This window comes from Cetorhinus maximus, chromosome 23 (assembly GCF_964194155.1).
Source record: "Cetorhinus maximus chromosome 23, sCetMax3.hap1.1, whole genome shotgun sequence".
In the NCBI taxonomy this organism is placed as follows: Eukaryota; Metazoa; Chordata; class Chondrichthyes; order Lamniformes; family Cetorhinidae; genus Cetorhinus; species Cetorhinus maximus.
In genome coordinates this window covers 7,845,276-7,871,873 of record NC_135901.1, presented here as the reverse complement: position 1 = coordinate 7,871,873, position 26,598 = coordinate 7,845,276, and the positions used below count along the sequence as shown (strand labels likewise).

At 44.0% G+C, this 26,598-nt stretch overlaps 4 protein-coding genes across 5 annotated transcripts in view; 2 read left to right on the top strand and 2 right to left on the bottom strand.

Moving 5' to 3' along the window:
* Positions 1-26,598, bottom strand: part of LOC144698197 (uncharacterized) — a 510,286-nt gene that overhangs the window by 275,906 nt on the left and 207,782 nt on the right. The window lies entirely within an intron of this gene.
* LOC144698216 (uncharacterized) overlaps positions 1-26,598 on the top strand; it is a 500,519-nt gene that overhangs the window by 304,876 nt on the left and 169,045 nt on the right. The window lies entirely within an intron of this gene.
* LOC144696878 (uncharacterized) overlaps positions 4,027-26,598 on the bottom strand; it is a 32,999-nt gene continuing 10,427 nt past the window's right edge. The window contains exons 2-4 of the mRNA XM_078568589.1: positions 25,609-25,998; positions 11,953-11,958; positions 4,027-8,978 (exon numbers count right to left, since the gene is read on the bottom strand). Coding sequence (XP_078424715.1) covers positions 8,045-8,978; positions 11,953-11,958; positions 25,609-25,998 — 1,330 coding nt within the window. The 3' untranslated portion in view covers positions 4,027-8,044. The remainder of the gene's footprint in view (positions 8,979-11,952; positions 11,959-25,608; positions 25,999-26,598) is intronic.
* LOC144698375 (uncharacterized) lies at positions 16,110-21,397 on the top strand. Its single transcript, XM_078570327.1, is given in 6 exon segments — positions 16,110-16,260; positions 16,344-16,895; positions 16,898-16,943; positions 18,481-18,638; positions 18,713-18,998; positions 20,959-21,397. Coding segments are annotated over 6 exon segments (1,632 nt in total).

The window sequence follows — 26,598 nt, the reverse complement described above, 5'->3', positions numbered from 1 at the left end:
CATTTCTTACATGTGTTTCAACTAGCATTGGGAAATGCATGATGAACTTCCACTGAAGACTGGGTCCCAGACATATGCAGCTACTTGACAAATAGCATGACATGAAATGATTCATGTGGCCAGGGGAATGAGACAACATTTTGACACTATCAAGGCATTGACACATACTTCATAGAGATACTAACTTTAAAACAACCAGGATAGAATTAAACACTGGTCATGGTCAAAAGGAGTAAAATTAAAGTAAAAGGGATAAAAATTTGGATTGCACAATTAAGGGCTTGGGAAAAATAATACTCAGTAAGAACTGTCCTCAAGTTGGATGGGGGTAAAGAGAGAGCTGGAGAACCCTGTGCATCCATGCATGATCTGTTGCTTGAAGTGTACATCCTTATGTATTAGTAACTAAGAACTCATAGTGTTCCCTCAGAAGAGGAAAAGATTGAGTAGATGTTACCCCAGTCAGGGTCAGAACAGAACTGGAAAATAACAGAGTGAAATTGAATGAGGGGTCGGAGACAGAGAGTTCTTCTCCTCTCAAGGTGTAGGAATCCTGGGAGACCCTTACTTTGGGTTTTCTTGCTAATTAGTGAACATTAAATTAAATTCTATAACTGGCGGTACATTTATTTTTAATTTTATTGTTACACTTCTGGTTTTATTCCTGTTGTGATTATGCTCTGTGAAAGGCTGATTGCCAGGTGACAGGATAGGAAATTGTGATTTGGGTCTTCATTGACCAATGCTTTATTGATCCAAAAGGTGTAAAAGGGGTCAAACCTCAGCAGAAATCTAGCAGAACTAAGAACAGATGACTTTCTATGTGGGAACAGGGAGATAATCAGCTCCCGGAGGACAGAGAAAAGAAGAGTACCATTAATTATAGATGACGTCTGGGTGTCAAATCCACCATGTTTTCACTGTTTGGCCTGGAAATGCTGACTCTCTGTACCAGGGATGGAGTGTGGGGGCCCAGTTGTTTGAGAGTTTGACATGGCTTGGATGGGTACAGATGGTTCAATGACAGGTTTTGTAATTGGTGCATTCAAATGTTTGGTAGGCAATGATTGGGTGAAATCAGTCTCCATGGACTTTGTAATGTATAAAAGTATAAGAAGGGATTCCCCAAGCACAGAGATTTGCAGAGGTTTTATACATTACATTGACTGGTGCCATAGCGTCTGGGGCAACCAGGGAGCATTTACATGGAGATGGTGCTTCTACCCAGAGTGCAATGGTAATGCTGCTGCACTTTGATACTGCTGCTCAGGCATGAGTAAGTGTCAGGTCTCATTTATACTGAATAAAATCTAACCACTGTCACCAATAAGGGTTATCACTGCGAATCATTTCAGAGTTTGGGAAAAGGGAATAAAGGATTATTTGATTCCCTGAACTCCATTTTCTAACATTACTGTGTCAATAACAAAATCTCATCTTCCCCCCTAAGGCTACTTTGCCAATTACCTAAGAGGGATTCACTTTCTGTTAAAGAGTCTAATAAACACTCTCATCTGCTTTCCCTAAAGTTCTTAAATGTATTCATGAAAAGTTCAGCAAAATCAAATATTTTTATTGTTTAAAGTCTATTAATGAAAGAAAATATGGTTAAAAAAAGAACATTTCTTGAGGACCAAGGGTAGCCAGAGTAAAAGGATATGCAAAATAGTCATTTGGTAAGATAGGACTTGAATATTGCTGAACAAAGAGACATGACTAAGATTTTCACCTTGCACTCATCAGGGACACTCGCAAGAACATCAACATAAAGGAGAAAACAACAGTTTATACTGTATGTGAAGTGAGTGCTGATTGGTTGGCAAGTGGCATTGCCATGGAGAATGCACCACTGATGGTGACTGACAGTTAACTGCCAAGCATTGTTTGAAATTTAAACCAGGCAGCTTGACCACGATTGGTCAAGGCATTGCCCTGAGGAATGAGTCAGTGAATGGCTGTCAAAGAACAGGGCCCTATGCATTAATATGTAGCTTCCAGTACATCCTAATACACTAAATTGCAAGCTCAACTGACAATCTTAAATTGGTTGCCAGCGTAATTCTTAGCACATTGAGGATTATTTAGCCAATGTTGTCCAATTGCAGAATCACGTCGAATGTGGGACACTGTTGTTTTGAGGTTTGCAGGCACGGGCTGGTTGGGTACAGTCTGTACCGTGCCCATTGTGAACAGCAGCTGGGACATGCTGTTTGATATGATCCACCAGTCTTTGGGATGTACAGTCTACATACCTAGCGTCACACTGGCACTGAAATTCACATACTACATTATTCATTTGTGTGATAGAATGTTTTTTTGGTTTGACAGCAGCATCCTGTTAGTGGTGAATACCACTTATATTGCTACTGCATAGTAGCAGCGTGAAACAGCTGTTTGACCTGTTGCTCAAATTTTTGAGATACCTTGCCCTTCCAAGATAACCTGAGGTAGACTGGGCACTTTTCAGGGCTGAAAGTGATGGCCTTAGGCCCATTCATGAGATGCCCTTCACCCCACCCCAACCCCATTAGGGCTATCTGTACCTCGCTCGTCCTGCTTTCTACCCTTAATGTCACCATTAGAACATTCCTTAGCTAATATCACCACCGTCAACACCCCTTTGTCCTTTTGTCTATGACATCTTTGGTAACCTCTTCTTTGCCTCCCCCTATCACTTAATAAATAACCCTCAATGTGCTAAGAATTACGCTGACAACCAATTTAAGGTTGTAATTCCAGGTTGCAATGTAGTGCATATGCATGTACTGGAAGCTACATCTATTAATACAGGGTCCTGTTCATTGCAGACAGAAAGAACATGTACACACATTGTGTCTGTTTCAGCTAAACAAAATAAGTGACAGCCATTCACTGACTCATTCCTCAGGGCAATGCCCTGACCAATCAGGGTCAAGATGCCTGGTTTAAATTTCAAACAATATGTGGCAGTTACCTGTCAGTCACCAATAATGGTACATTCTGAATGGCAACGTCACTTGCCTACCAATCAGCACTCTCCTCACATATAGTATAAATTGTTGTTTTCCTCCTTACATTGGTATTCTTGCAAGTATCCTGATGATTGCAAGATGAAAAGCTTAAACATGTCTCTTTTTTCAACAATATGTAAAATGTTCAGGACCCAAATGGTTTCTCTTTATCTCGTCTGTACCCTGTCCCCATGACTCCCCACTTTGGACAAGAGGAAACTGAACCTCAGGGTCGCGTCACCATCAGCCCCACTCACCCCCTCCCTCCCCAATTGGTTGGAGACCAATTTCCATATTAGTCCACCAGAACCTTCCTGTCTCTTTTAGTTTGACACTCATGGCAGTTTCCCAACTGGGGCACAGGCCCCATTATTCTCAGCTAAATTCAGCTCTCAGCTCATTGACACAAGCAATAGAGACAGAAAAGTGCTGGAGGCTCAAATAGGAAGTCGAAACTTGTGTTTCTAAACCAAAATTTGAATATTTGTCTGTCAAATACTTGTTTTTAATATGGGGTTTTTTAAGGTTTAGATTTAGGCACTGGAGGCAAAGGGTATGTTTCCCTTTCTAACTTTGTATTGTCTATCGTGTCAGCCGTGGCTCAGTGGATCGCACTCTCACCTCTGAGTCAGAAAGTCGTTTTGGAAAAGTGCCAGTCCAGGAGCCTGAGGGCAAACTCATGTGCAACATTCCAAGTGCCAGTACTGAGGGAGTGCTGCACTGTTGGAGCTGCAGTCTTTTGGATGAGATGTTAATGCAAGTGCCAGTCTGCTGCCTTGGGCACACTGAGAAGTTCCCATGGCCACTATTTCGAAGAAGTGCAGGGGAGTTAACCCCGGTATCATGGCCAATATTTATCAATCAACATCACTAAAAACAGATCATCTGGTCATTATAGCATTGTTCTTTGCGGGATCTTGCTGCTGCTGATTGGCTGCTGAGTTTCCTACATTATAACAGTGATTGCATTCCAAAAGTACTTCATTGGCTGTATAGGGCTTTGGGATGTATTGTGGCCATAAAAGATGCTATATAAATGCAAGATTTAAATTTGAAATTTCTATTATCTGATCTTGTGGTCTGTAAGTTAATTGATTTCAGCCAACTCCAACTTGCCATTTAATAAATTTGCTTTCCTTCGGACAAGACTTTCACCAATTAAGGCAAAGGCAGAATTCTCTGGGTAGTTAGTGTAAAACGTTTACTGAAAGAAAAGTGTTTCCTTAAAAACATTAAGAAATTGACTTTTACAACTTCATATGTGTGATCAGCCCATAGAAGCGTGACCCTCCCAGGCTCCTTCTTCGACAGTAATTCTTGTGGATTTCGGCCTCGGGATCTGGTTCCTTCTTTGTCAGTAATTTCCTTGGATCTCGGCCTTGGGAATCTTCAGTACGTGGATAGCAAGGAAGACCGTTGGAATCTCTACTTTTATCCCCAAAGTGACCATTAACTCAAGTCAGAGTGGGGCCTGTCGTAGCATGACAATTGGTCACTCTGGTTACTAGATTAATTTAACTGGATTCCCAATTACTTACATCACCTTAACTCATTATCTCAGACAGGAGAACAATAGAACTGTTTCATACTGTCCTTTCATCTGATTCTATATAATCCCTTATTCATAAAGTTCAATTTTGAGGCTAAGCAGATTTTGAAGATCTCTCTTGCCGCTACATTTATCTTCACATACACATTCTTCACATACACACAGCAATTAAGGTTTTTCATCTTTACAGCAAATAAAACTCACCTTTTTGTTATAACTACTGATTCATTATTCATTATTAATTGTAACTCAAGGCTCATTACTTATTCAATCATCCGTTGTTGACTAGTAGTTAATTAATACAGTAACCTTTAATTATTATATTTTGTTAATACAAGATAGTCTGGTTCAAAAAGAGTTTGTGGAAGACAATAGCTTTGCTTCTTACTAATCTTGATCAGATTGAACAATGAGCCTTATCCTTGAGCTGTACTTTGGCAGGATATGATGTCCTGTAGCTTATCAAAATTAGAAAAGAATTTCTTTGTTTAAACAATTTCTGCTAGCTCTGCAGTTTCTTTTTGGATTATCCAGTGTTAATTTTTAAAATAAAGATCTGACCTTTTCAATATAATTATCTATTACTGATTCATTAACCAAGGTCATTACTGAATAATTATGTTTCATGACTAGATTTTAATACAAACTCAATCTATATTCAATAAAGAAAAGTTACAGAATGTGAAAAGGCAGAAAGGTGCCACATGTAAGAGGATAAAATGTCTTCCTTGACCTTGTTGGCTATAACAGTGAATACAAAATGAAAGTGATTGATTTTTAAACCTGAATTTGATTACCCAGGGCTACCTGAAGTTTCCGATAACAGCAATTAAACTTCAGAAGTACTTCGTTGGCTGTAAGATGCATCAGGACATCCTGTGGTATAAAAATGCATTTTTTTTTCTAATTATCCACAAATTTGGATATATTACACTCAGTCCCCACAACAAAAATCATTAATAAAGATTGAGCCTTAACTTTGGTTCCAACCATGTCTCTGACACCAAACACACTAAATCCTGAATTATTTGTTTTAAAACACAGTGAGTTGTTGTGATTTGGAATGACATGCCTGAAAACTGTGTAAGAAACACATTTGATTCTATCTTTCAAAAAGGAATTGGACAGATTCTTGAAATGAAAAGAAAATTGCAGGGCTATGCGATTAATTAGATAGCTGGCTTGAGCATGATGGGATGAATGGCCTCATTCTGCGCTCTAGGAGTCTTGTGTACATTTAAAGCGAGTGGTAATGACCTTGAACCCACTTCCTGTGAGGGTGGTAGAAGCAGAGGTGTTGGAATGATTTTGAAAGGAAATTGGATGGGCACTTGAGGAAAATAAAACTACAGGGATACAGGGAGAGAACAGGGTAATGAGACTGACTTGTTTGCTCTACAGAGAGTCAGTGTGGACTTGATGGGTCAAATGGCCATCTTCCCTACCCTAATGACCCTATGATCGAAAGAAACTTCAGCTGCTGCAGTTCTCCAACTAACTGAAGTCCCTCATCCCTGGTGTTATTCTCTTAAATCCTCTCTCCAGCCTCTTAAAGAACTTGATGTCTTTTCTTCAATATGGGGCCCATATTGGTCCCTCTCCAGAGGGATAGAGTTGAAAAGCAGGGAGGTTATGTTCAACTTGTTCAGAACCATGGTTAGACTACACTGGGAAGATTGTCAATATTTGTGGTCTCTATTTAGAAAAGGGAAATACAGGCACTGGAGAAAGGGCAACAAAGATTCACAAGAATAATACCAGAACTGAGAGCATTTAACCCTCAGGAAAGGCTGGGGCATTTTTCTCACTTCTAGAGAAGACTGAAGGGTGACCTGATGGAAGTCTTTAAGATTATGAAGGGGTTCAATGATCCAATAAGGATTTCATGAGAAACATCTTTGCCCAGCGAATGATGAGAATGTGGAACTCACTACTACAGCGAGTGGTTGAGGTGAATCGCACGAATACATTTAAGGGAAGCTAGGTACATACATGAGGGAGAAAGGACTAGAAGAATCTGCTGATGGGGGAGATGAAATGGAGTGGGTGGAGGCTCATGTGGAACATAAATACTGACAAAGGCGAATTGAGCTGACTGGCCTGGCCCTGTGCTGTAGACTCAATGGAACAGAGACAAATATATTTATTTGAGATCTACCTGTGGTGGTAGGAAAAACACGACTTACAATCCAAGATAAAACAAATGTACTTCATCAGCTTTTGTGGATCTTTTCAGTGGAAATGTGCACTCCCAGGCTCAAAGAGCATCAGCCCAGTGGAGGCAAAGCTGTGAGACATGGATAGAAGATTGGCTAACTAATAAAAGACAAAGAGTTGGGATAATGGGGCATTTTCAGGTTGGCAAACTGCAACTAGTGGAGTGCCACAGGGATCAGTGCTGGGGCCACAATCATTTACAATATATTTTAATGACTTGGATGAGGGAAGTGAATGTACTATCACTAAGTTTGTGGATGACACAAAAATAGGTGGAAAGGCAAGTGGTGAGGATGACACAAAGAGTCTACAGAGGGATTTGACAGGTAAAGTGAGTGGGCAAAAACTTGGCAGATGGAATATAATGTGGGAAAACATGAGGTTATTCCTTTGGCAGGAAGAATAGAGGAGCTGAATATTATTTAAATGGAGAAAGACTGCAGAAAGCTGCAGCACAGAGGGATTTGGGGGTTCTCGTGCATGAATCACTAAAAGCTAGCATACAAGTTCAGCAGGTAATAGGCAAGGCAAATGGAACGTTGGCCTTTATTTCAAAGGGAATGGAATATAAAAATAGGGAAGTCTTGCTAAAACTATACAAGGCACTTGTTGGATCACGTTTGGAATATTGTGGACAGTTTTGGTCCCTCTATCTAAGGGGCATTGGAGGCAGTTCAGAGAAGTTCACGAGGTTAATCCCGGGTATGGAGGGATTTTCTTATGAGGAGAGTTTGAGTAAGTTGGGCCTGTACTCACTCAAGAATAAGCGGTGGCCTTATTGAAACCTATAAGATTCTTAGGGGGCTTGACAGGGTAGATGCTGAGAGGTTTTTTTCCCCTTATGGGAGAGTGTAGGACCAGAGGGCATAATCTCAGAGTAAGGGGTCGCCCATTTAAGATGGAGATGAGGAGGAATTTCTTCTCTCAGAGGATAGCGAATCTGCGGAATTCTTTACCGCAGGGGGCTGTAGAGGTTGGGTCGTTAAGTATATTCAAAGCTGAGATAGACAGATTTTTAGATCAGTAAGGGAATCAAGGGTTATGGGGAAAAGGCAGGAAATTGGAGTTGAGGATTATCAGATCAGCCGTGATCTCATAGAATAGAGCAGCAGACTCAATGGGCCGAATGGACTATTTCTGCTCCTACATCTTGTGGTCTTATGGTGACCGGCCAGTCCAGCAGAATGAAACCCTCCGACCCTCCCACTTCACTAACTGTGAGAATGAACATGGTTCAATCCTGGATGTGATTAACAGCAGCAATAACAGCAGAATCCAATTTCTGTAATCACTCATGAACTTGCTGGTGTGTCAGCAGGTTTGAAGAATGAGTGAATCCCTTCCCAAAGTCAGAGCAGGTGAATGGCCTCTCCCTGCTGTGAACTCGCTGGTGTTTCCGCAGGGTGGATGAATCACTGAATTGTTTCCCACATTCAGAGCAGGTGAAAGGTCTCTCCCCAGTGTGAACTCGCTGGTGAGCCCACAAGGTGGATGAATGAGCAAATCCCTTCCCACATTCAGAGCAGGTGAATGGTCTCTCCCCAGTGTGAACTCGCTGGTGTGTCACTAAGTTGAATGAATGACTGAATCTCTTCCCACACTCAGAGCAGGTGAATGGTCTCTCCCCAGTGTGAACTCGCTTGTGCTTCTGCAGTGCGGATGAATCAATGAAGCCCTTCCCACACTCAGAGCAGGTGAACGGCCTCTCCCCTGTGTGTATTTGCTGGTGTAACAGGAGGTGGGATGACTGAGTGAATCCCTTCCCACATGTGGAACAGGTGAACGGCCTCTCTCCAGTGTGACTGCGTCGGTGAATCTCCAGCTTAGATGGGGATCCGAATCCCTTCCCACACTCAGAGCAGGCGAACGGTCTCTCTCCGGTGTGAACTCGCTCATGTGCCACGAGGTGGGATGAATTAATAAATCTCTTCCCACACTCAGAGCAGGTGAATGGCCTCTCCCCAGTGTGAACTCGTTGGTGTGTCAGCAAGTTGGATGAATGAGTGAATCTCTTCCCACACTTGGAGCAGGAGAATGGTTTCTCCCCAGTGTGAACTCGCTGGTGTGACTGCAGGTTGGATGACTTAGTGAATCCCTTCCCACAGTCAGAGCAGGTGAACGGTCTCTCCCCGGTGTGAACTCGCTCATGCTTCCGCAGTGCAGATGAATCAATGAATCCCTTCCCACACTCAGAGCAGGTGAACGGTCTCTCCCCGGTGTGACTACGTCGATGAATCTCCAGCTCTGATGGGGATCTGAGTCCCTTCCCACAGTCCCCACATTTCCATGGTTTCTCCATGATGCAGGTGTCCTTGTGCCTCTCCAGGCTCGACGATCAGTTGAAGCCTCGTCTAGACACAGGCCACATGTGCAGCCTCTCCTCACTGTGAATTGTGAGATGTTTTTTCAACTGGGTAACCAGTAAAAGTTCTTTCCACAGTCAGTGCTCCAGGACCTCTGGCTCGGCTCTGTGTGTCTTGATGTTTTACCAGTCACACTGATGTTTAAAACCTTTTGAAGCAGACAATACAGACAAACATTTCTCCTTCTAGATTCAAAGGCCAATGATATTCTGGTCCTCATAAACTAAGTGACTTTGTCAGATCTTCATGTGACGTTTGATTTGAGATTTCTGTCTGCAAATCCTCTCCTTCTAATATCCTGCAAAAGGAGTTTACAAAAGTCATCACTGTCAGTACAGGATAGAAACTCAGAACAGGCAATTCTCGTTTCTATGAAACATTCATTCTTCTCCCATTCAAAAGTCATCCCAGACACCTACTCTCCATTCCCACTTTGCCGTACTTAATATTCGGCTTCCCAATGCTCCTGAAGAAGCAATTCATGCTGAGATCAATGGTCAGGGCTTCATGTCCTGGAGACAGGGACCTGAAAATGTTTATGCTAGTCTATGTACATATAACTGACTAAAAATGTGTGTTAATCAGTACTATATTTTTTAAAAATAGAAATAATAATAAATGTGCTATATTACAGTACCATCAATAATTTATATAAAATGTCTACTATTTAACACAAGTCATATCTACGTCCTATATTAATTTCCTGTCCCTTAAATGTCAGCCATCTCCTGGGAAAGCCACCCCTTTAATTGTGAGCATGAGGAAAGGAGCCATTCTTTTAGCCATATAATAAATATGTCAAGCTGACAGAGCAAAGGATGTCAGTGTCTTTAAGAGAGAGAGAGAGACCTGGGCCAACCTGTCCAGAGTCAGTGTCCTCCCTGGATTCACCTCCTTTCCCTTCAGTTCCTGCAAGTCAACAATTTAAACCCAGAATTAGAAAAGAAATGCAATGGGAAAGAAAATAAAATGTTTTACTCACAGATGTTGGGCACAGGAGGAACATTTGGTGTGTGTGAAGCTAAATCTTCATTCAGAGAGAGTGGAGCAGCAGCAGCAGTTTAACACCTGAAGGAAAGAGAAAAAGTTTATTGTTAAGGTGTCTGATGTGACAAAGAATAAAGTGAATCTGGGGACAAGGATGGCTTTGAGATAGTGTGATTCGGTGCTGCTGGAGAGAGGGGTCGAGTGTGTACATATGGTGGCACATGGCACTGAGTGAGAACAGATCTCCGAGGAACATTGTATGTCCTGGAGATACCTGTAATCCTGGGTGGATTCAAAACACGAGGGATGGAACTTCAGTTGGAATCCACATGGGGTAAGTCGGACATGGAGACAATCGCTGAGGAAGGAAATATGGCTGTGAAAGCGAGTTTTAGGAAACACCTTACCAAATCCCAGGGGGTAAATGGAAAGCAATGAAGGTGAACATGGTGAAAGAGACAAACAGAAATCCACTTCGGAGAGAAGAGCAATACTTCCTCAAGGTAGGCATTCCTGGAAGAGAAGTGGCAGTGATTTAAACTGTAAAATAAACGTAAAATACTGTGGATGCTGGAAATCTGAAATAAAAACAAAAATGCTGGAAAAACTCAGCAGGTCTGGCAGCATCTGTGGAGACAAAAACAGAGTTAACGTTTCAAGTTCATGTGCTCTGAAGAAGTCAAACAGACTCAAAATGTTAACTTATCACCCCACCAGCCTCCGCATTCAAAGGATCATCCTCCGCCATTTCCGCCAACTCCAGCATGATGCCACCACCAAACACATCTTCCCTTCACCCCCCCAGGCGGCATTCCGTAGGGATCATTCCCTCCGGGACACCCTGGTCCACTCCTCCATCACCCCCTACTCCTCAACCCCCACCTACGACACCTCCCCATGCATACGCAAAAGATGCAACACCTGCCCCTTCACTTCCTCTCTCCTCACTGTCCAAGGGCCCAAACACTTCTTTCAAGTGAAGCAGCATTTCACTTGCATTTCCCCCAACTTAGTCTACTGCATTCGTTGCTCCCAATGCGGTTTCCTCTACATTGGAGAGACCAAACGCAGACTAGGCGACCGCTTTGCGGAACACCTTCGGTCTGTCAGCAAGAATGACCCAGACCCCCCTGTCGCTTGCCATTTTAACACTCCACCCTGCTCTCTTGCTTACATGTCTGTCCTTGGCTGGCTGCATTGTTCCAGTGAAGCTCAACGCAAACTGGAGGAACAGCACCTCATCTTCCGAATAGGCACTTTACAGCCTTCCAGACTGAATATTGAATTCAACAACTTTAGGTCTTGAACTCCCTCCTCCATCCCCACCCCCTTTCTGTTTCTTCCCCATCCCTTTTGTTTTTTCCAATAATTTATATAGCTTTCTCTATTCCCACCTATTTCCATTATTTTTAAATCTATACCGTTTATGCCCTTTTAGTCTTATTTCACCCCACTCCCACTAGAGCTGTACCTTGCGTGTCCTGCCATCCATTCTTAATTAGCACATTCTTTTAGATAATATCACCACCACCTTTGTTCCTTTTTCTGTGACATCTTTTGATTATCTGCTCCTATCACTGCTTACTTGTCCCTACAACCACCCCGCCCCCTACTTCTCTCCCACCACCCCCCTACCTTAAACCAGCTTATATTTCACCCCTCTCCTATTTTTACTTAGTTCTGTTGAAGGGTCATGAGGACTCAAAACGTCAACTGTGTTCTTCTCCGCTGATGCTGCCAGACCTGCTGAGTTTTTCCAGGTAATTCTGTTTTTGTTTTGTTTTTATCGAAATGTTAATTGTTTCCCTCTGCACAGATGCTGCCAGACCTGCTGAGTATTTCCCACCATTTTCTGTTTTTATATCAGATTTCTAGCATCCGCAGTATTTTGCTTTTATTATACTCTTTCGAGTTATCAACAGTCACAGATTGCAACTCTTGGAGTACAATCACAGTTCTTGGTTTTCCAGGAGTGGGATATGAACCCACAACCCTCTGATTCAAAGGCGAGGGTGCTATGAACTGAGCCACAGCTCAGCAGCAGTTTTATTAGGCAGTAAAGAGCAGGTTAACAAGCTCATTGTCTCAGCCCACATTCACGGCGTTGGAGAGGTGTCAGCTGTGGCTCAGTTCATAGCACCCTCGCCTTTGAATCAGAGGGTTGTGGGTTCATGTCCCACGCCTGGAAACCAAGAACTGTGATTGTAATCGAAAGAGTTGCAATCTGTGACTATTGATAACTCAAAAGAGTTTCACGGCGTTGGCAGCAAACGCAGCCTTTCTCTCCGAGTCACCGGGACCCTCAGGCCCCGCCCACTCTCTGTTGCGTCATCAAGATGGCCGCGTAAGGCCTCCGCCGCCCGCTGGGCCAATATGGCGGCCGCTAACCTGGTGCTGGACCGGGAAAAATGTCCTGGAACTGCGATTACGGGACCTGCAGCGTCTTATTCCTGGATTTCGGCCTGCAGTGAGCGTTTATGAAGCCTCCGCTTCCTCCTCACCCCGACTCCTGGTTCCAATCCTCAGTCCGCCCCATCGACACTCACCCGCTGAGAAACGCCTCTCCCTCACTCGCTCAGCTCTGATCAAATTGATAATGCGCATGCTCCAGCTAGAGTACAGCACTGCGCCTGCGCACCGCTCTCCTGTAATATGAATAGGGCACTTTCACATCAGCAGGGAATGTTGGGTAACAGCAGCGCCATTTGAATTTTAAAGCGGGAATAGAACGTAATTGGAACCCAATTGCGATAAATTAATTTTTAAAATCACACATATATCCTACTGAATAGGTGCTGTGCCATTCTTTATTTTTTTAAGTGATTTGAACCTTTGCTTACTGAGCTTTTGAAGATTTTCCGACTGGTTCCCCTCTGTCTCTCCTCCCTGAAGGTGCTGACTCCAGCTCGGTTAAGTCACACCGTCACTGGTTCTTTTCTTTCTCTTCTATCCCCTGATACCGAATATCCACTGTTTTATAGAATGATGCAGCATAGATTGAACCCATTCAGTCCATTATGCCTATGCTAGCTTTTTGAAAGATCTCTCCAATAAATTCCACAGCCCTGCTGGCACTGTCAGGACAATGTATATCTGCTGTAGTAATGCAAGAGGTGAATGGATAAGGCTTTCCAGTTGCACACTTCTCAGACACACTCACCCCTGTGGAAAGATCGATTGACCAGTATATGAAGCAGATATTAAGGGTTCACTGATATAAAAACAGAAAGTGCAGGAAAACTCAACATGTCTGGCAGCACCTGGGGAGAGAGAAACAGAGTCCTGGTGACGAATGGATCTAGCCATTTGTGGGGCCAGCACCAGGAGCAAGTGACCATGAAAGCTGTAGGGTTATAAAACCCAACTAATTCATTCATGCCCATCAGGGAAGGCAACCTTCCACCCAGTCTGGGCCTACTCAAGACTCTGGCCTCTATGGAAGCAGATAGAGAGGTAAAAGGTTTGGGGCCCTTGGAGGGGGGATGATACTGAAGGAGAGGGATCTTATACATTGTCATGTCGACAAGAACTTAGACAGAACCTTCTAAAACTGACTTCGACCCATTTGAAAGACAATAACAGAAGGTGCATGCAAAAATCTCCAAGTTCCCTCCAAGTCACACACATCATCCTGACTTGGGCATATATTACCGTTCCTTCATCATTGTTGGGTGAAAATCCTGCAACCCCTTACCACACAGCATTGTTAAAGCACCTTCACCACAAGGACTGCCATGGATCAAGAAGGCCCACAATCACCTTAATGTGGAGTAGGTTGGATCATTTTTATTAGTCTTTTGCGGGATGTGGGTATTGCTGGCGAGGCCAGCGTTTATATCTCACTCCTAATTGCCCTGGAGAAGATGGTGGTGATCCACCTTCTTGAACTGCTACATTTATGTGGCATAGGTACACCCACAGTGGAGCTAGGAAGGCAGTTCCAGGGTTTTGATACACCAGTAGTGAAGGAACAGTGATTTAGTTCCCAAGTCAAGATGGTGTGTGGCTTGTGGGGAGGCGGGGGGGGGGTGTGGGGGCGGGGGTAGGGGGAGCTTGTAGATGCTGGTGTTCGCATGTGTCTGTTCGCCTTGTTCTTCTAGGTGGTAGAGGTTGTGTATTTGAAAAGTGTTGTAGAACAAAATTAATGAATTGCTTCAGCGCATCTCGTAGGTGGTATGCACTGTTGCCACTCTGTGTCGGTGGTGGAGGGAGTGGATGTTAAAGGTGGTGAGTGGCTCAAGCGGACAGCTTGTCCAGGATGGTGCTGAGCTTCTAGAGTGTAGTTGGAGCCACACTCATCCACTATGTTTGCTGGCCTTGCTCGCAAAAGCCCACGCCACAAAAATTAATTTAAGAGAAGGAAATGTAAATGAATTAAAAGCCTATACTGAAATTATTGTTCAGAAAACAATATTTGTTTACATTGTAGGGGCTGTGTCTGTTTAGCAACCTCACTTGGTAGTCCCACACATTGAGAATTGTTGGGCTGCACTGGGCTGACAACTGCTCAGAAGCTCCTCCTCCATCTCCACTCCTGTTCAAACTGATGCAACACTAAAGGTCTACTCAGGAGGCCAGGGGTAGACAAGGGCATCCAACTCCAATACTGAGGCAAATACTGATAATATTAAGTAGGTTAAGCAAAATCTGTGCATCGAGAAGCAAGAAAGAATTTCATGCCGTTGACCTTTTTGTCAGGATGCAGTGAAAAACTTACAGACAGCTGCTGATTAATGGCGACATTAGTCCCACAATCCCCTGCGTCCCAGAAACCTCTCTATTCAACTCGCTCCTTTCCCCCAGGCGCTGAGAGTGCGCATGCTCCCCAGGACCAGCCGCGGGGCATTCTGGGCGGTCTCTTTGTTGTGAGTCGGACTCGGTGGAAATGGAGAAGAAACCGGGAAGCGGCGGCGAGGATGGGGGAGGCGCTGCAGCATCGCTTTAATGGGCAGCCCCGACACCCGACCCCCCAGCCCGGGGAGATCACCGCACGGCCGCCGGGCCCGGCCGCTCTCATTCGGCCTCTGAGAGCCGCACTCGCTGTTCCTGAGGCTGCGCTCGCCCCCCGCTCAGTTTCTCCATTGAATCCTGTTTCTCTCCTTGTTTCTCCCAACTCAGATTCACCGCCTCATTTTCTTTTCTTCCTCTGAGCCCCTGAACTCCATCTGACAGGGTCATGTTGGAGAGCGGGCATTGACTGTCCTGGGAAACAACAGCAAGAGGAGCTCAGAGGCCGGAGAAGCAAAGGAGCAGCGAGTTCAGTCACCAATCGGGGGGGATTGAGGACTGGACCCTGGGTCAGTCAGTCAGGGGAGTCAGAGTGAACCCCTGGGGAATCATTCATCTCTGAAAAATTGAATGAGTATCTCTTTTATCAACAACACTATTTCATATTTGTCAGTATTTTTATTTATTCTTTGTTATCTTAATCCCAGGACATCGCTGCTGGAGTTCCTCAGGTCAGTGTTCGAGGCCTAAGCACCTTCAGCTGCTTTATCAATAACCTTTCTTCCATCATAAGTCAGACTTGGGAATATATCGCCGTTCCTTCACTGTTGCTGGGTCAAAATCCTGGTACTTTCTTTCGAACTGCACCTACACCACGTGGACTACAGGCAGTTCAAGGAAGTGGCTCACCACCGCCTTCTCAAGGCAATTCCAGATGGGCAACAAATACTGGCCTTGTAAGTGACACCAACATCGCATGAACAGATTAGAAAAAGGAAAGAAACTAGGATTGTGTTGTTCTGGATTTCCATCCTGTACTGACTTTTGTGAATCCCTTCTGTAGGATATTTGAACAGGAAGATTTGCTGACAGGAAACTCAAACCAAACATCAGGTCAAAGTCTGACCGATTCACTCAATACATCAGGAGCTGGATATCATTGAATGTTTAATATGGAAGGAGAAATGTTTTAACCAATTGCACAGCCTGAAAAAGCATCGTACCTTTCACAGTGGGAATAAACTGTATGGACGAGGTTTGATCTGATCATCCAACATGGACAGCCACGAGGACACCGGCATCATGGAGAAACCATGGAAATGCGGGGACTGTGGGAAGGGATTTGGTTCCCCATCAAAGCTGGAAATTCATCAACGCAGCCACACTGGGGAGAGGCCGTTCACCTGTTCCGTTTGTGGGAAGGGATTCACTCATTCATCCAACCTTCTGAGACACCAGCGCGTTCACACTGAACAGAGTTCAGTCATCTGCTCATGTGTGGGAAGGCAATCAGTCATTCATCAAACTTTCAAAGGCACCAGCAAACTCACAGTGGAGAGAGGCCATTCATCTGCTCCGTGTGTGGGAAGGGGTTCACTCAGTCATCCTACCTGCTGATACACCAGCGCATTCATACGAGGGAGAGTCCGTTCATCTGTTCTTTGTGTGGGGAGGGATTTAATCGATTATCTAGGCTGCTGAAACACCAGCGCATTCACACTGGGGAAAGTCCATACACCTGCTTTATCTGTGGCAAGGGATTTAATCGGCCGTCCAAACTACTGACACACCAGCAAATTCACACTGGGGAGAGGCCATTCACCTGCTCCATGTGTGGGAAGGGATTCACTAATTCATCCGACCTACTAACACACCAGCGAGTTCACACTGGTGAGAGTCCATTCACATGTTCCGTGTGTGGAAAGGGATTCACTCGATCATCCCACCTTCTGACACATCAACTTGTTCATACTGATCAGAGACCCTTTGAATGTTCATACTGTGAGAAGGCCTTTAAAAGTAAAAAGGATCTGCTGACACACCAACGAGTTCACACTGAGGAGAGTTCACCTGCTCCGTGTGTGGGAAGGGATTCACTCAGTCAGGCTCCTGGCTGACACACCAACGAGTTCACAAGTGACTGTAGGGGTTGGATTCTGCATTTTTTGCTGCTGTTAATCATGTTCAGGATTGAATTCTTTCATTCTGACACTTGGGGTTGTTTCTGCAGATTTTACTGGACCATATAATTGGGCTGCTGTTTAATATTCTGTATAGATGTCGAATAGCATGTCAAGCTTTGTTTTGAACACATTGTTGTAGATTTTTATCCTTCCCACTTGAGTGTTTAACATCACCTGGTTGGAGCTCAGAAAGGACAATCTGGGGGAGGATCGCACGGCAGGAACAGAACTTCAGCCTGGACACAGTCCTTCAGGGTCACGCTGAGAGGGACAAATGGCACTTTGGCCTTACTCATTTCTCTTCACTGACAGCAAAACCCACATGTGGATTAATCCTGAGGTGTGCAAGAAATGTGTCACAGCCACTTCTGTGCAGTACATACAGCCTAAAGATGACTAAGGTCAGGTTGTGTGGAGTCCAAGGCCACATAGAAAAATGGATGGAAAAATACAAACTCCCTATAAATCTAACCCTCTGATTTCTGGTTTGTAACCATGGTGGTTCAAAGCTCCTAGGTGCAGAGCAGAAGGTTCCTTTACAACTCTGGCTATTCAACCTGAGTCAGGCAGATTGGAAATGTGCTGTTAAATCAGAGATCTGTGTAAAACTGTGCTCTATCCTTGACTGAAACTTAAACACCAGGATTAAGTTTCCTGTTTAAAAGTGATTATTCTGTGAAGTTTTAAAGATATTTTAGTGACAGTCCTGAATCTACCACTTTAAGCCAACATCAACAACAACTTGTATTGATATAGCACCTTTAACATAATAAAATGCAGTTCAAATATATAGTTTAAAGCCTGTATTAAAATAACACATGCAAAAGTTCACAAGATCGTGTTAACTCCTGGGACAATTATACAACAGACATTTGATCTCCAGGTAATGAAGAACCTGCAGCATGTTTCCAGGAACTCCCCTGTTTTATTCATGTGTGCATTTTAGATCCAAGGATTTTGTTGCAGTCTTGCTCAGTATTAAATGCATCAGGTCCTTGTGTCCTTGTTCAGGCAGCAGCAGAATTAAAGATTTAATGAACTATGCTACAAAGTTTTGTTGATTGGGAATTCTTATCAGTGATTTACTGTAACTCTGTACCAAATTTTAAAATTGGAGTTTCAATTTCTGGGTCCAAATCATTTATGTAAATTGTGAATAACAGTGGCCCCAGCATTGCTCCCTGTGGAACACCACTTCTCACCTTTTACCAGTCTGAGTAGCTATTCTTAACCTCTTCTGTCTGTTTTCTGTTTTGTAACCTGCTTGCTATCCATAACAGTGTGTACAATCTACAAAGTGACCAAGTAATTCACCAAGGCTCCTTCGACAGCACCTTCCAAACCCACAACCACTACCATCTCGAAGGACAAAGGCAGCAAATAGGTGGGAACACCACCCCCTGGGAGTTCCCCTCCAAGTCACTCACCATCCTGACTTGGAAATATATCGTCGTTCCTTCACTTTTAATTCAACATCGGGGACTTCACACAGGAGAGAGACCGTTCACCTGCTCCAAGTGTGAGAAGAGATTCAGGTCTTCGACACACCTCACAAAACACTTACGTGTGCACACTGGGGAGAGGCTGTTCACCTGCCCTGAGTGTGGGAAGAGATTCAGGTGTTCACCCAGTCTCACTGAACAACTACATGTGCACCCGGGGGAGAGGCCATTCACCAGCTCTGAGTGTGGAAAGGGATTCACTTGTCATCCCAACTTGCTGAACACAAGCGTATTCACACTGGAGAGAAACCTTTTGTCTGCTCCATGTGTGGGAAGGGATTCACTACGTCATCCCAGCATCTGACACACCAGCAGGTTCACACTGAGGAGAGACCATTCACCTGCTCCACGTGTGGGAAGAGATTCAGTCGTTCATCCACCTTGCAGAGACACCATCAAGTTCACACTGGGGAGAGGCCATTCCTCTGCTCCAAGCGTGGGAAGGGATTCATGCAGTTATCCCACCTGCTGAGACGCCAGTGAGTCCACAAGGTGTTTGATTCTGCTGATATTGCTGCTGATAATCACATCCAGGACTGAACCATGTTCATTTTGACAGAATTCTGGCTTTCTGAATTGGGGTTTGGTGTCCAATGAATCACCTTTGTGTGTGCCAACTCCTTGATTTCTCCAGGATAAGAGGAGACTCATTGGCCTCCTGTTACCAACTGCTCCATTTTTGGATCTTTTTGGGATAGAAAGCTGACAAATCCCTGGATCTCACTGCCTACATTCCAGGATTCGGAAAGAGGTGGCTGCACCGATATTGGATGCACCACTTGTGATTTTCCAAAATCCCCTAGATTCTGGAATGGTGCTAATGGATTGGAAGGTGGAAAATGTAATCCCAATATTCAAGAAAAGCAGGAGAGAGGAAACAGGGAACTACAGGCCATTTAGCTGGACATCAGTCATCAGGAAAGTACTGGAATCTATTTTTAAGCAGTGGTAACAGAGCACTTAGAAAAGGACAATATGATTAGACAAAAGTCAAAATGGTTTGATGAAAGGGGAACCGTGTTTGACAAAGCTGTTAGAATTTGTTGAGGATGTAACTCGCAGATTTGATAAAGGGGAACAAGGGAATATATAATGATTGAATTTTGAAAAGTCATTTGATAAGGTGCCACACAAAAGGTTGTTGCACAAGGTCAGGGCTCATGGGGTTGGGGGTAAAATATTAGCACGGGTGGGGGAGTGGTTAAAGGACAGAAAACAGAGATTAGGAATAATCATGTCATGTTGAGGTCAGCGGGCTGTTATTCTGGAACAGCGCAAGCAGCAGGACTGGGGTTTCAGATACTTACAGTCTATATTCAGGAATAACTTCAAGGAACTGAATCCAATGTGTTCAAGTTTGTTGATCATACCAAGTTAGGTGGGTAAGTAAGCTGTGAGGAGGACACAAGGAGTCTGCAAAGGAACATGGACAGGTTGAATGAGTAGGCAAGAAGGTGGCAGATTGAGTATAATATGGGAAAATGTGAGGCTATTCACTTGGGTAAGAAGCAAAGAGAAACTGAATTTTTATTGAATAGTGAGAAACTAAATGTTGTTGTTCAGAGGGATTTGGGTTTCCTTGTACAAGAAGCAAAGGAAGTGAACATACAAGTGCAGCAAGCAATTAGAAAATAAATGATATGGTGGTGATGATTCCAAGAGGATTGGAATACAAGAGTAAGGAAGTCTTGCTACAATTGTCCAGAGTTCTGGTGAGACCACATCTGGACTGCTGTTTACAGTTTTGACCTCCTTACCTAATGAAGGATTTACTTGCTTTAGAGGGATTGTAACAAATGTTCAGTAGATTGAGTCCTGGGATGATGGGGTTGCGCTATGATAAGAGGTTGAATAGACTGGGACAATACTCTCTGTGCAGTTTAATGGAAGATTCTGAGAATGTTCACAAGATTGATTCCTGGAATGATGGGGTTGCACTATGATGAGAGATTGAGTAGACTGGGCCTATACTCTATAGTTTAATGGAAGGCTCTGAGAATGTTCACTAGATTGATTCCTGGGATGATGGAATGTGCTATGATGAGAGATTGAGTAGACTGGGACTATACTCTCTGCAGTTTAATGGAAGATTCTGAGAGGCTGTTTCCAAGATTCTACAGCTAGGAGGCATCATCTCTGGCCTTTCAGACTGAGATGAGAATAACTTACTTCACTAAGAGGGTTGTCAATCCTTGGAATTCTCTACTTCAGAGGATTGTGGATGCTCACGTATTCACTGTGTTACAGGCTGAAATTGATTGGTTTTTGGACTCTAAGAAAATTAGGGGTTATGAGGATTGAGTGGGAAAGTGGAGGTTGAAATTGAGGATCAGCCATGATCTGATTAAATGTTGGAGCAGGTTTTAGAGTCTGTATGATTTATTCCAGCTCTTGTTTCTTACGTTCTCCTATCTAACTCTGGATTATTTCACTTCTCAGACCTTTGGTTCCTCTCATGGACAAGTCCCAGCTCCCATACCTTCCAGAGGTTTTCCATCATGCTGGGCTCAACAGCACGGAGACCACCCTCCAGAAAATTCCACTTGGATGGCCAGGCCATGTCCCCCACATGGATGATGACAGAATCCCCAAGCAGATCGTCAATGGGGAACTGTCTCAGGGTAAACAACATCAAGGTGGTCAGTACAAACGGTACAAGAACACCTTAAAAAAGATCCTTACAAACTTCTGCATTGCAGACCACCTCTCTGGGGAAAACATTGCAGCCAACCGGCCCATGTGGAGGCAAACACTGAAATTTGGTTCAGCATGTTTCAAAGGCCATCTACTCCAGACTCGCAACATCCGATGTGCCCAGAGGAAGACCAGTGGTGGAGCAGCTGCAGAAGTTCCCCCGGTACCAACAACAACAACATGAACTGCCGGTTCTGTGGGCGTCCATGTCAATCCCACGTCAGACTCTTCAGTCATGAGAGGAGCCACAGAAAACAATGGAATCATTTACAGCTTGGACATACTCGAACAACAAGGAGTCTACCCCAACATGATCCCTGTTCTCCAGATTGGGGGACTATACTCTGTCTGTATGATTGCAGTGTTGTTAATAAAGTCAGGAAAAGATAATCTGTTGATGTGAGCTTGATTATCTGGTGTCTGAAACCACAAGATTCAACATTTAGAGTCAACAAGATGAACAAGGAAACACATGGCCCAATACTCCAGCTCAATATTCCCAAGACAAAGTCTGTTACCTAACACCTGGAGTGGGCAGAACAGAGAAAGATCCCAACTGTAAGAAACCCTCGAATCATTTGTAAATGTCTTTCAAATGCTGACAGGTTCCATTCGTCAGCTTCCATTACATTGAAGTCAATGGGAGGTGAGAGAGCGGTTATTCTAGAACTATAAAGAACAGTAGTTAGATCACAGCTAGAGTACTGAGCACAGTTCTGGTCAGGGAGCCAGATAAAGTGGGTAGGAAGGACCTATTTCATTAACAGAGAGGTCAATGACCAGGTGGCAGATTTTTAAAGTCATTGGTGGAATGATTAGCAGGGAGTTGAGGAATGTTGTCACTCAGAGGGTGGTGAGGGTCTAGAACTCACTGTCTGAAAGGATGGTCGAGGCAGAAATAGTCGCATTTAAAAAGTACTCCAAAATGCACTGGAGGTGCTGTAACCTACAGAGCTATGGATCAGGAGCTTGAAAGTGGGATTAGACTGGAGAGCTCATTTTCAGGTGGCACAGACATGATGGGCTGAATGGCCTCCTCTGTGCTGTAAATTTCTGTGATGACAAGTGGTCCTTGTGTTTTTATCCGAGACAGGCCTCAGGCCAGTCATTTGCTCCAAGTGTTGATGTGATGGTTCGAGCTAAGAGGTGTGTTCTGGAATCTGTGGTCAGAGGTTGTAATTATTGAGACAGACCCTAATTGAAAAGGGAAACTGAGAAAGGAACTGACCCTCCCACTTTCAAAGGAAACTAAGACTGAACCTGGTTAAAATCATATAAAAGGTCACAGAGGGCCCTCAGAGCTCAGTGGTGGATGATGGGTTCAGTACTGCAGTCCAGGCAGGCTGAAGAAGATAGAGACTCGATACAGGAGCTGCAGCTGTTTCTGTTACTTGGTGGATCTACACCATCCAGACCGTCGTGAGCAGAGTTGAGGTGGTTCCGCAGATGTGTGTCATTTTTGGTGAAGACCGTGCCCGTGGAACTCAGGTTGGTTGTGCGCTGCTGTTGGCTCGAGATCAGGCTACATCCTAGAAGAAGAGGAGCTGAAATTCCTTGTGAGGAAGACAGTGTTCTGAGTTGTGACTGAGACTGATGACATATAAGCGAGATACACTGCCAAGTCAAATCATAAGACCTATCTTAATTGTATCTGTCATTTAATGTGTAATTTATCATTTATAATTGACCATGATTTGCCTTTTAATTCATGTTGAACTAATGTTGACTTTGGGTTTTAGAGTATAGGTGATTAACTAAGAAAGTGTTCAGTGTTTGCTTTGCTTGACTCCCGTACAGTAAAAATTCTTCTGTTTAAATTATGGAATCTTGTGTCTTCGTTCTTTCCATAAATAACTGAGATTTCAGATTTCTTCTATTTTAAATAACAAGTTACTGGTCTCTCCCGAGATTACGGCAGGTGCCAGGTATCAGGAGCAGTAAATAAAATCTAAATGTCAGTTAGCAGTGATATGATTTATCTGTATCCAGTTCTATTTGAATACCTTTTGCTGAATGGGGCCCTCACCCAGTGCTCAGAATTGAACACAATATTTGAGCTAATCAGGGATTTATAAAGATTCAGGATAACTTCCTTGTTTTTGTATTCCATGCCTCCATTAATAAACTGAGAATCCCATTAGCATTTTTAAAAACAGTTTGATCAACTTGCCTTATCACAATGAAAGAAGTGTGTACTTTCATCCCCAAGTATTTTGTTGCTACACACTCTGTTTAAAATTGTACCATTTAGTTTATAGCCTCTCCTCATTCTTCCTTCCAAAATGCATCACTGACTGTGAATCACTTTAGGATGTTCTGAGGGTGTGAAAGGTGTTAAATGAACAGAAGAATTTTCTTTCTCTTTTACAGCTGATTTAAAGTTGTAGATTTTTCTCCAAAGATTAAATTCAGATCAACTAACTATTTTACTGCATAAACAACTTCAGGGGGTTAGTGAATTAAGAGGAAAGATCCCAGACAGCGGTTCTTCAAGGTACACTGCGGACCCAACAGCTCAATCAGCTCCACTCTCAGCTCAGGAGATCTCAACAACCCCACATACTGTCCACAGGGGAGTTCTCCTGGTGCAGTGGGACCAACATTCATGCTTTAACTGACACCAAAAAAACTGGATTAATCGGTCACCGTCTGATTGCTGTTTGTGGAATCTTACCATGTGCAAACTGGCTATTGTAAAACAGTAACAAATTGTATTTATATAACATGTTTAATGTAATAAAACATCCCAAGGTGCTTCGGGGGAGTTATCATAAAGAAAAAATTAACACTGAGTCACATTGGTCTTTATTTGAACAGATGTCCAAAAGCTGATTGGAGAGGCAGATTTTAACAAGCAACTTTAATCAGGAGAGAGAGCTAGAGAGGTTTAAGGAGAGAATTTCAGAGTTTCATGCATGGGCACATGCACCATTGGGGGAGTAATTAAAATCAGGGATGTTCAAGAGGCCAGAATGAGAAGGGTGCAGATATCTCACAGGATGTGTGAAACTGGAGATTACAGAGATAGGGAGGGACAGGGCAATGGAGGAATTTGAAAACAAGGATGTAAATTTTAAAGTCAAGGCATTGCTTGACCAGGAGCCAATGTAGGTCAGTGAGCACAGGGGTGATGGGTGAATGAGACATGGTCTAAGAAAGCACACGGGTTTTGGATAATCTCACGTTTTCGTGTTGCAGTGGGGTGAACGTGAGAGGCTGGTCAGAAATGTATTGGAATCGTCAAGTCTAAAGGTAACACGGACATGGATGAGGGTTTCAGCAGCAGATGAGCTGTGGTGGGGTGAAGACAGGAGATGTTATGGAGATTGAAATATCCGATATTAGTGATGGTGTGGATATGTGGTCGGGAGCTCATCTTGGGGTCAGATATGAGACTAAGATTGTGAAGAGTGTGGTTCAGTCTCAGACAGTTCCTAGGGAGAGGGATGGACTCGGTAGTTAGGGAACGGAATTTGTAGTGGTGACCGAAGACAATGGCTTTGGTCTTCCCAATTTTTAATTGGAGGAAATTTCTGCTCATCCAGTACGGGATGTCGGATAAGCAGTTTGATAATTTAGTAATAGTAGAGGAATGGAGAGGGATGGTGGTGAAGTAGAGCTGGGCGTTCTCAGTGTACATGTGAAAACTAACACGTTGCTTTTGGGTGATGTCGCCTAGTAGCAGCATGTAGATGAGAAATAGGAGGGGCCAAGGATAGATCCTTGGGGAACACCAACTTCAAGGACTTTGGTGAGGAAAGGGAGGTTGGAGATGGGGTGGTAATATTTGCAAAGACGGTGGTGTGAAAGGTTTTTTGGGGTGGATGATGAGGGTGAATTTAAAGGTGTGAGGGACAGTATCAGAAGAGAGACAGAACCATTAACAATATCAGATAACGTAAGGAAGTTGGGTGATCAGTGCTTTAAGTGGGGAAAGAGTAAAGGGAGAAGAAGGCAGGTCTCATGGACAAGATGAGAAATGAGGGGGTATGATGGAAGGTAGGAGGGAAACCGGAGAAAGATGTGAGTTTAGACAAGGGGGAAGTTTAAAGACAGAATGACCGAGTGGGCTAATGAAAGGGAGGGAAGCAGCTGATCAGATTGTCTCAATCTTAGTGACAAAGAAGCTCCATGAGCGCCTCACACTTGTTGTTGGAGGTGAGGATGGAGGAGATGGGGGAGAGGGAGACCCCTTCAAAAGGAACTAACTTGTTTCAGAGATACTAAAAAGACATTACACAGTGTGGTTATCACAAAGAAAACAAACTTGATCTTTGTCCAGGATATTAGCCTCTATAACTAGGGTGCAGCTTATTAACAGACCAAATGAACACAGTTCAGTCCGGGATTTGATTAACAGCAAAATCCAATCACTGTTGTGACTTGTGAGCTCGCTGGTGTCTCAGCAGGTTAGATGATTGAGTGAATCCCTTTCCACAATCAGAGCAGGTGAACGGCCTCTCCCCAGTGTGAACTCGCTGGTGTCTCAGCAGGTTGGATGACTGAGTGAATTTCTTCCCACAATTGGAACAGGTGAATAGCCTCTCCCCACTGTGAACTCGCTGGTGTCTAAGCAGTGCAGATGACTGAGTGAAATGCTTCCCACACTCAGAGCAGGTGAATGGCCTCTCCCCAGTGTGAACTCGCTGGTGTCTCAGCAGGGTGTATGATTGAGTGAATTCCTCTCCACAGCCAGAGCAGGTGAACGGTCTCTCTCCAGTGTGAGTGCGCTGGTGTACAGCGAGATGAGATGATCGTCTGAACCCAGTCCCACAGTCAGAGCACCTGAACGGTCTCTCATCAGTGTGAACTTGTTGATGGTACATCAGTTCCTGAGAAGTTTTATAACACTTCCCGCAGTCCAGACATTTAAAAGATCTCTCGTCAGTGTGAACTCTTTGGTGTGTCATCAGGTTGGAGGAATTAATGAACCCCTTCCCACACACAGAGCAGGCGAACTGTCTCTCCCTAGTGTGAACTCGATGGTGTGTCCGCAGGGTGGATAAGTGAGTGAATCCCATCCCGCACATGGAGCAGATGAAAGGCCTCTCCCTGGTGTGAACTCGCTGGTGTGTCAGCAGAGTGGATGACTGAGTGAATCCCATCCCACATACAGAGCAGGTGAACGGCCTCTCCCCAGTGTGAACTCGCTGGTGTGTCAGCAGAGTGGATGACTTAGTGAACCCCTTCCCACACTCAGAGCAGGTGAATGGCCTCTCTCCTGTGTGACTGCGCTGATGAGTTTCCAGTTCTGAGGGGTAATTGAATCCCTTCCCACAGTCCCCACATTTCCACGGTTTCTCCCTGTTGTGACTGCATTTATGTTTTGACAGGTTAGATGATCGGTTGAAGCCTTGTCCACACACAGAACACGTGTACGGTTTC